The sequence below is a fragment of the Lactuca saligna genome, chromosome 5, assembly GCF_052625555.1.
Source record: "Lactuca saligna cultivar CGN05327 chromosome 5, ASM5262555v1, whole genome shotgun sequence".
NCBI classification, from domain to species: domain Eukaryota; kingdom Viridiplantae; phylum Streptophyta; class Magnoliopsida; order Asterales; family Asteraceae; genus Lactuca; species Lactuca saligna.
The window spans coordinates 265,504,060-265,515,138 of NC_136421.1; the positions used below are offsets into that span (position 1 = coordinate 265,504,060).

General features: G+C 33.7%; 1 protein-coding gene across 1 annotated transcript; it reads right to left on the bottom strand.

Moving 5' to 3' along the window:
* Positions 1 to 2,137: 2,137 nt before the first annotated feature.
* On the bottom strand, positions 2,138 to 4,855 carry LOC145047692 (bystin-like protein). The gene is made up of 11 exons (XM_078996030.1): positions 4,635 to 4,855; positions 4,316 to 4,519; positions 4,099 to 4,222; positions 3,934 to 3,997; positions 3,528 to 3,855; positions 3,362 to 3,441; positions 3,229 to 3,276; positions 2,929 to 3,148; positions 2,726 to 2,801; positions 2,462 to 2,568; positions 2,138 to 2,383 (listed from the first exon to the last, which is right to left on the bottom strand). The coding sequence occupies exons 1-10, from the start codon at positions 4,749 to 4,751 to the stop codon at positions 2,489 to 2,491; spliced, it is 1,341 nt and encodes a 446-aa protein (XP_078852156.1). The 5' UTR covers positions 4,752 to 4,855; the 3' UTR covers positions 2,138 to 2,383; positions 2,462 to 2,488.
* Between the last annotated feature and the right edge of the window lie 6,224 nt (positions 4,856 to 11,079).

Consider the following 11,079-nt stretch of genomic DNA (forward strand, 5'->3'; position numbering starts at 1 on the left):
ACATTGTCAATAATACATAAGGTACTTCGTGTATAACACATAAATGTTTCATTTCCTCATTTAGGTATAGGTATTTTACTTATCATTATGTTTCATTTAGGCAACATACTTTCCGAGTTCACTTCTTCCAGCAATAAGCACATCCTTGATATGTTCCCATGATATATATTACAACTCATTATCATCATGTATATGTCATTAACTAAGAAGATAGAATTGTCATCATGAGAAATAAAGTAAATGAAAGTGCATTGCGTAAATGAGATATGGAATTTAAGCATCTTGTACGCATTAGTAATGTACTTGTGATTAATATGTACACTGGATTGTGGTACGGTGTTGGGAATAACTTATATATTTGGTTTTAGGGTTCATTAGATTTGGGGCTTGATGGTTATGTATTTATGTCGGATGTTTTTTAAAAGACTATGCAAGAATGATGTATATTAGTTGTGTAAAAATCATTGAAAATTTTAATATCCTTCTAACTTTTGTTCTTACTTATTTTTTCTACTCCTATAAAAAACAATGACATGTAGAATCCATTAATTCTCTCTTAATCTCTCTTTTTTTTTTTACATTTGCTTTAATCTAATGAGTAGGAAAATTAATAGGAACAAAATATAGAAGGATATTTGATTTCTCAAAATCATTTATATGAGAGAAAATCACGGAAATTTAATCTAATTTCATGATTTGGAAAGTAGAGATTCGTAAGTAATTTTGTGAATGATTTGGAAACTTGATGCGTGTATATAATTTTGCCAACTTACTCAATATACCTTCCAGTAATCTGTTCTATTTAATTCTCCTACACCGAAACAACTACATCCTTCTTGCAATTCTATTATTTTAGTATTGAGATAATGGAAAGATAGGTCAATAGAAAGCCACTTGTATTACTAGTAAACTAGATAGATAGTTTATTAAAAGAAAAATACATACGTGTCGCTTGAAAAGGAGTCGTTATGAATGATCATGTTGACATGAACATAAGTCACCATATCACCAAATGTTAGTCCCATTAATGCATGATTGGGATAAGGCTGTTGGATATTATAAGTCCCTACTTATCAGCTAAAATAATATCTCAATTAATCAACAAAACAGAAAGCGATTCACTAATATTTCTGAGATATTTATTTGAAGTAAATGTTCATTAAAAATAATAGTCATTGAAATAAAGATATTTCTTAGAATCATGGCATCGTTGTTGAGGCTAGAAATTCATTGTTTACACAATTTTTTCCCTTTTTCTGTTTTCTTTTTAGGTTTGAGGCAACAAGACATTAAGCCAAAATCCAAAATCCTCAAGTGGAGAATGTTAGCTTTTATATATATATATATATATATATATATATATATATATATATATATATATATATATATATATACCTAAACTTAAATATAAAACCCTCCAAACAATATAGTTTTGATCCATTTATATCCAAACTAATCATGATATCTCTTTTACTATTTTTCATTAATCATGTGACTTACTAAATCGATCAAATTTATGTTTTTTCTTCATTGTGTATAAGAACTTAACGCATTAAAAGTCGTGACAATTTAATTAACCCTACTAAATTCTAAATGAAAACTAATAGAATAAAATATAAAAGAAGAACATATCATAACTCAATCAAACTTTTTACAAAATCATTGGATATAATTTTTTAATTGAAATACAAAATGCTTGAGTTATATTCATTAAAACTATTGGTTTTTTTTTATAAACTCAATAATCATTTGCAATAAAAAAATATATAATTGATCTTTTTCATTCTATAATTAAACTTAATAATTCAATGTTATTCTATTAAAACAAAACTAAGATAAAATGAAATTGGATTTATTTTGTTTAAAACTGCATCATTTAAAAGGTTCTATACATATAAACTTAGGTACATTACAACCACATATTCACTTTTCCATATATATATATATATATATATATATATATATATATATATATATATATATATATATATATATATATATATATAATCATCAAATAACCCCATTGCACTAATTTCAATGATCAAATTATGTAATTCAATTCACATAGGATTTCATAAATATATATATATTCAAAATCAAGTGGATTTGAAAAGACGTAAAAAAATGCAAAGGTAAGGAACAGATGAAGCAGACAAGTTTACACTTATTTCCAAAGAATACTCTCAACTTTCAAAATTAGCATTCCACCCTCACAAAGTGGTCAAATTTTACATTTAACCTCAAACATGCCTATGCCTATGTAAAAAAATAGTTTTGCAAACATATAAATAATTTCAGAAACAGTTAAAACAATACACACTACAAAGTATTTTCTACAAAACTGCTAATTATATTCCTCACACTTCATAAAATAATCCGCATCCTGAAAACATCAACTTACTACTTGTTAGTTGTTCACATGAGCACTGTTCAAACAGAAGAAAAAGGAGAGCAAATTTACCAAAAAGGGCAAGTGAGCTTCTGAAAATTAATCCTCTTCCATGGGCACATCTGGAATATCAAATCGGTCTTCATCTATGGTTTTATTCATCACAGAAACAGGGGAAGGTGATACAAGAGTTAAGGAGAATGAATTCAAATCACACCTGTTTCATTGGATGGAATGGAATAAGTCATTACATTCCATTCTTTCTCTGATTCCATCATTACCAAAATAAAATATGAGGAAATTGTAAAACTTTAATTAAACAAAAAGGAAGGATATATAAAGACATAAGATCATCCTCCTTCTCCCCACGGATTCTGCTATTATTCAGCTCTCTTAGAATTTCAGGTGTCACCTGCATTATTACATTAACATCAGTACTTTACAAAAAATATTACAAAACTGGTCCTTGTACTTTCTGATTTTTACCTTGTTTACTTTAAAAACAAAACATTTTTCAACTTTGATCCATTTACACTTACCAGTTTATGTCTCTGCTTCTTGACAAGATAATTAATGTCATCTTTTTGCTCCTTTGTGAGTTCATGTTTATACCTTTGCATAAATGCAAGAAGTGACTGATGCCAAATGACAGGCATGTCCCTGGAATCCTCACAAAATCTCATAAAATGTGCAACCATTGCATCAATAACTCTATATGGCAAAGCATATTTCTTCTCAACCAATATCTTTATAAAATAACTGCATCACAAAACCACTATCTTAACTCTACTTCATAACATGTGTAATTCTTGAAACTAAATATATATATATATATATACCTTGTTGTGCCACCATATTCCATTTCTGCAAGTTTCATTAGAGCAGCACTGCAAGTTGACATCAGAATTTGGTTATATTTCCCTTAAAGTAGCAATACATTTCTTTACAAAAAATAGGAATATAATATAATACCTGGAATGAAGTGGTGGAATTGAGACCTTTTGAAGAATACTTCCAATAATAACAGCTTCTCTCAAGTTACAGGTCCTAGACTACAAGACACAAAAAGAGTTTGATGAATTTGGGCTCTGGTTAGAAGTAAAACTAGGGTTTGAAGTTTTGAGTAATTCATACATACAGCACATAGTGGGAACAAGATTCCCTTATGGAAGGCAGATGGTTTGTATACAGACTTTTTCAAAGCTTGATATAATGCAAAATGAAGCTTCTTGTTCTTGCGTATATCTTGTCTGATACGAGGGAGTAAAACAAATTTGTAAAACTTTGTCACTTTACTTGAACTCATATTGGAAGCAAGTATTCTGGTGGCTTGATAAACAGCATTTGGTGACCATTTTTCGGGTTCTGTCAAGTATAAAAGTTCTTCCCAGTTTTGTTTTGCTGGTATGCTTTTGAAGGCCAATGGGAGTTTTCCTGAGGTGTATTTCTTGAAAATCTCTCCAACACTGCATTACATAAGTGAGATGTTTTATAACTTAACTGTATAGAAATTTTAAAGATCAGAGAAGCAATGAGTATGGAACCTCTTGTATATTTCTATGATGGAATCATCCAATTTAGGCGATGGTTGAAGTACTGCAGATAAACCTATTAAAAAAAGATTAGACTGTGATCATAATATCAGAAAAAATGGAGAAGTACTGTGATCAACACAATCAATGGTGGAAAAGCAAGTAAAACATATGAACCTGGAGGCATTTGATCTTTTTGTTTGATCTTCCTCAAAATGACATCAGCCAATGTTTGCTGAGGACCAGCATCTTTGGAGAAGAAGGCTTCAAGTAACTTCTCTTCATCCTCGTTAATTTCTTCCTGCGTTTCCGTCAAAATTCTCAATTACATGGGTTTCATGAGCTAAACAATAACACAAATTGGACAATATGAAGCGTGTGGGATGAAGGAAACCTCATAACCGCCAAATTGACTGTGATTATCAGAGAATCCAGCAAAGTTGTCAACATCATCGTCTTCGTCTACTTGAGTCTGGGTAATAGGTTCTTCCGGGAAAACAATGTTATCAGGGTTTTCGGCATCTGCCTCATCCTGAATCTCCTTTTGTTGAAGTAAAGCCTCCTTTAAAATTTTGGAGCTCATGCCCGCCGATATAAGCTGCAGTATAGAGATAGTTTATGAAAAACTAATTTCATAATAGCATCTGATAACTATATACATATATGTAATCATTAGATTGAGAGAAGATAAGAAAGTTTGTTCAGAATGATACCTTTTCTTCGCTCTGATGCTGTTTAGCGGGTTTGGTGCGCTTCTTGGAGGCAGATTTGTTGGTGTCATCCGATAAGAAAGGTTCTGGATTTTGATGTCTCTCTCGTTTTTTCGCCATTGATGATCGAGAAAATTGACAACAGATGCTGGTACTGCTTTCTTCGCCGCTTCAAAGTTCAAACACCCTAGCAAAACCCTAACCCTTGGTATGAGGCGTTAATAGTTAACAGAATCTTCTGGCTTTAAATAACAAATGAGTAAATTGCAAAAATGGGGCCTTTGGTTTACAAAAACGTGCAGGTTCGGTCCTCACTTTTGGACATCATTTTCGAACACACATGAATGAACCAAAATACAATTTTCTCGTGGTTTATGTCCTTACTTTCGTCTGCTTTTTCTCGTTAAGTCCCACATTTGCTCCCTACGTGAGGGCATTTTCATCATTTTAAGTTGGAAACCATAAGGACCAACTTTGTAATTTACTTTCTCCTTTTTAAATAAGACCCAATGTCTTTCGTTTTTGTCGTTTACCCTAGAAACTAGACTCAACAAAAAGCAACATGGTGATGTGATATTGTAGTAAGGTGGTTATCACGCGTACTTTATGGACTAATACCAACCCTAGGAGGCGATTCTGATGTTGCCCTAAACTGGTATGTAATCATTTCATCTTTTGTTTTCGAGTATGTGTTTGTAGGTTCTCATCTTTTTGACATTTTCCTTAGTTTCTTAAAAGGATTCTACGTGCGGGTTTCTTGGCTGGGTTGATCCACGTATATATGTGAACACGTAAAGGACATTATTCTAGGATTGTTGAAATCGATGAACAAACTTTGGGCATCGTTTAGGAAATGGAGCAAAAAGTGATCAAATTGAAGTTATACATGATAAGCAGTTGACTTTTCTCATGGTTGTCTATGTTGTGTTGAAATGGTATGTAGGCATTACTGGTTTGTTGTGTAGTTTTTTGTTCAACTTGATTGTAAGTTGTAATGTCAAGTTTAATACTTAGTTGTAGCGTGGTTATTTTGCTCAATCAAATGGTTAATGTAAATGTTAATTGTAAGTTTATGATGTAAGGGAAACAATTCTTTTGCATCAATGAAATTGTAACACCCTTGATCGAGATATTTTCCATTTATACCCTTGGTATGAAATTTATTTGCAAATTGGTCCCTTAACTCCTTATTTGCAAATTGATCGAGATAGTTCGGCTTACTTCAGGAGTAAGTGGTTGAGGGTTAAACCCTAATTTTTATGGTTCAAGCCATATTTAAACATCATTATCTCTTTGAGACATCTTCGTTCATCAACCTCCATCTCCAAGATCACCCGTTGCTAACCCTAATCTATTGTGTGGGCATTTTGAGCTTGAAAGTGTGCTTTTGGTGATCTTGAAGGGAGAATAAATAATTGGAATCAACTTAGAAGCTCAAGGAATCTTGGATCCATAAGTATCTTGTCATCAAGCATCATTTGAAGGTATAAAGTTTCGATCTTCATGCATGTTTGCTTTGGATCTTGTTAGTTCTTAGGTTTTTATGCTTTTAGTCCCATAATCTTGGTGTTCATGGGTATGGCTTACTTTAACCCATAAGGGTTGTCCTTCCATACGTTTTTAGGTGATTAGAGCCATAAAAATGTGATCTTGGTCTCTTTCCTTTATTCATTCATGATATATGAGTTTTTGGTTTGTGTATTAAGTTAGGTTTTATTTTCCGAACCCTTTATAGCCTTGGAAAGTCATAAAGTTGGAAACTTTATGACTTAGAATGTTATTTGGAACTAGGTTTGAGTTTTGGATGTGGTGTCTTAATAGAATAAGTATTTAATAAAGAAGATGGAGGTCAGCCGAGTATGTTGGGCGTACCTAGTGGTATGTTGCGCGTTCCTGGTTGGGACCCTGTAACAGGACCAAGGGTGCACTACATTGGGTGTAGTGGTTGAGTATGTCGAGCATACTCAGTATCAGTTTACTTTTTAACTTTTGACCTTTGACCAGGATTTTAACCAAGTTTGACCTAGGGGTATGTTGGATATTTTTAGTTATAGGTTTGAGTTTAGGTCACTATTTATTGTATAGGTAACTTGTAGAGTTTAATTTTGGAGCAACGTTATTTTCTGTTATCTTTCCATACTGTAAGGTGAGTTTCCTCACTATACTCGTGGGTCGAAGGTACCAATTCGGCCCATTCGGTTTTGTATCCCAGTATATAGGATGTTGTTATGTTGTAGTGATCTGTTAAATATGCACGATTATACGTTTGTTGGTAATATGTTTATCTGTTGCATACATCGACATAATGTGGTTGGGTTGAGGCAATGCTGCTATGTGCGGAAGCCAACAAAACCGGGAGCAAGCCATACATAAGTTGTGGGCCAAGAAGGCAAGCTAGACTTATGTTGTGGGCTCAGGAGCAATCGAGATATGAGTTATGGGTCAGGAAGACAAGCCAGACTCATGTTGTGAGCTCAGGGGTAATCTAGCCTAATGGTTGTGGGCCTAGTTGTTGGATTAGGTATCTAATCCCATAACTATTATTGGTATGTACTTGACCCGATAGTAGCATGTTCCATTTCGGGTTGCATATCACCATGACAAATTGATAGGATAGATACTTGAGTAAGAGGTTACTTATGATTTATTAATATATTATAAGTTCTAATATATTAATATGAAATCATATTATTTAATTAGTATTGATCAATAATTAATTTGGAATTAATTTTGTGATAAAGAGAGACTAATTAGATATATAGGGATGATTTGGTAAATCAATGATTCTTATAGTGTGGCCTAATTGTTATTTAGGATGGGATAAACCAATATGATAGTCCATTGATAGTCCATGGAGGTTTAACCCATGGAGCCTAAGTAATGTGAAAGGTCATGGTGCATTAGAGTTTACGTGGATGTAACCCTAGTCTTTGCCACACTATAAAAGAACTCCCTTAGCTCCTAAAATTGGTCTAGAAGTGTTCTTAGAGTTCATGGGAGCCGATTTTGAAGCTATCAACCTCTCACTCAAGTTCTCCTTTGTCATAGGTGTGTTGTGAACCGTTTGAGGCATCACACTTGGGGTACTAAGTTCTTAAAGGCCAAACACAACAAGCTACATCAAGAGGTAATCCTATAACTCATTCTTATGTTGTTTATGTCTAATGTATGCTAGATGTAGGCTTAATGCTTTGGAAACAATAGTGCATGTATAATGAGAGAAAACATAGATCCAATACATTTAGGGTTGTATGTGCACCATAGGATGTTGAAGTATACAAAAACCCAACAGTGATATTAGAGCTTGGTTTGTTTTCTATTATATTGATGCAAATGAATTATTTTTCAAAGCTGGAAATTTGTTCTGACAGCACCTACTCGGCGAGTAGGATATGTTTTGCCTTGAAATCGACGAGTCCATAGATGGACTCGACGAGTTGCATGATCAGACAATAGATTTCCAAGCTTTTTGGTCAAATTTGGATTAGGATCATTACCACAAGCTGTTTTGAATCATAAAATCTGTTTTTTTTTTCTTTTATATGGTAGTGATCGTGCTCATCCAATTATAAGATAACTGTCAAAATATAAAGATTTGTATTAGTTTATATGATAAGCTAAGTTATTGTATGTAACGCCCCGTTCCCAGTACGCATTTAAAACATTATTTTTCTTCTTATTTTAGAAGCTACTCGACGAGTCAGTGGCCCTAACTCGTCGAGTAGCAGCGGGTCAGCACGTGAAGTTGGCATGGCGACTCGACGAGTCCATATTCCTGACTCGACGAGTCCACCAGTCTGTATGAAGCCCTAATTTGCAAGGTGTGTACCCTATTTAAACATCATTATAGCCCCAAACTAGCCTTCTTCACCTCTTAGAGACCTATTCCCAAAACCCCAGCCTCCTTGAAGTGTGTGTGAGTGATCTTTGCCCTTGTGAATGAATTTTTGGTGCATTGTTGAGCAAGAAGAAGAAGGAGAAGATAGAAGAACTCAAGGAAGAAGAAGTAGATCCAGATTATACTCCTCTTTGGCCATCCTTTATGGTAATAAAGCTTACATCTTGATTATTGTACTACTAGATCTAGTTTGTCCCCAAATTCATGGTTTTGAGCTCAAAAACCCCAAATGCCTAGTGATGAAGCTTTGTAATCGAGCCATATCTCGGATCCAGCCTCTCTTGAGCTCCAGAAGCTCAATAAGGCCACCTTTTGACCGCCATGGTTTTGTTTTAGTCAAATATGTTGGATTAATGTCTAAGTCCATAACTATAATTGGTAAGACTTGACCCGACCCGGCATGGTCCATTTGGGTTGCATGGCATCATGCACTTGGATAGACTATAATGAGAGAAATAAGACACTTACGGTTATTAATATATTATAAGTTCTAGTATATTAATAATAATAATAATGAGATTATTTAATTAGTATTGATCAAGAATTAATCTAGAATTAATTAAGTGATCAAAAGAAGACTAATTAAATATATGGGTTGATTGTGTAAATCATTCATTCTTATATATGTGGGCTTGTGATCCAAGATTCCTTATGTTGGACTAAGTCCATGGGGTGACCCATGGATACTCCATGGAGGTTAAAATCCATGGAGCATAAGGAATGGGTAAAGTCATGAGTTACATGGTGTAACCCTAATAGCTACCATATAAAAGAAACCCATGGCTCAAGAAATCATTACTAACACTATGTGTGTGTATGAGGGCTAGACGATTTCATGAAGTGTTCTAATTTCTCTCTATGTTATTCCAAGTGCTTATGGTGTTGTGTGAACCATTTGAGGTGTCACACTTGGGGCACTAGGCACTCAAGCTTCATGAAGACAAGCACTATCAAAGAGGTATGTATTCTATCTTGTTATATCCATTATTTTGTATGCTAGATTAGGATAATACCTTGGATGTTCATATTTGCATGTATAATAGAGAAAACATAGATCCAAGGTATTTAGGGTTGCATGTACACTTAGGAGTGTTAGAATGCTCATAACCAAACAGTGGTATCAGAGCCTAGGCTTGTTTTCTTGTTATACCTGCAATAGAAGCTGAAAAATCGAGTTTTGATGCTGTCAGCCCAGCTGACTCGCCGAGTCCATGAAGGGACTCGACGAGTCCAAGGCAAAATGCATCCAACTCGCCGAGTTGTGTTCATGCACTCGACGAGTTGGACCCCAGACAACATACTTTCGAGGTTTTTGGCTAGAAATGGACTAGGAACATTACCCTAACTTGTTTTTGAACTTATAAACTTGTTTTTTGATGTGGTAATGTTCATGCTAATCCATTTTCAAAGATAATTGTCAATAGATTCATGTTTTGTATTAGTTTAAAGGTTAGACTAATTACATGAAAAAAGTTTGATTTGAATTATCTTGTTCTTATGAGGTGCTTAGATTAATAGAAAAGTTGAATGAAATAGTTGTTTTCAATCCAAATTAATCTAAGAGTTGATTCTAAAATGTGTTTTTGTAACTTATCCTCAAGTTATATGAAAAGTCACATTTAAGTTTCATAAAAACTCATAAAAGTTGGCAATGGTTACAAAAGATGAAGAGTCTTGTCCTTAAGTTATGGAGGTTCAAGAGTCACTTCATTAATAAATATAAAAAAAAATAATATAACCTTAATTAATTTCATAAGTTATAAAATAAAGAAAAAGTTAATTCTTTATTAGTTTAAAGTCTTCCATAATTTGTCCTCAAGTTATGGAACTTGAAGAGTTTTTGGATTAAAACTACTTTAAACACATAAGTTATGGAATTAATTAGTTTTGAATAGTTTCAAAACTTGCCCTCAAGTTTTGGAATTTGTAAAGTTTTCTCTTATGAATACTTTAATTCCAAGTTAGCCCTTAGAATTTTAAAAGTTAAAATTCAACCCTTATACTTTATAATATTATAAGTTAATAATATATATATGTATAAGAGTAAAGTCGGTCTTACCTCTAGTACACCTCATTCACGAAGCCGGTCTATAAGGTGGGTATAAGGTTGTTGCCTATAAAATGGCAACTTAATGGGTGTCCACTCTCACCCACCGCTTGCTTGACTGGTGGAGGGTCGTTAGCCGAACGGGTTTGACATGACTATAATTCTCCCTTCATTAAAAGTATTAATGATAAATACTAAGTAACTAAACTCTAAATAATACCCAATCTTAGTTACTTAGGAAAATGTGAATAAGGTGCTAATCCATGAAATTACACTTTGCACTTTGTTTAAGTCGGTTAGTGGAGCGTGTGTGGTTAACCGGCACACTAACTCGTATTTAACAAGGTAGGCAAAGGGTAACTTAATGTTTATCATAGTATCGATGGAGCGTGTGTGGTTAACCGGCACATCGATTGAGGGATAAACACTTAAGGGTACCCAGTAATTTGCATGGTTACTTCACACCTTGTTTTGTGATCCTCGGCATCCCAGTCACAAAACCT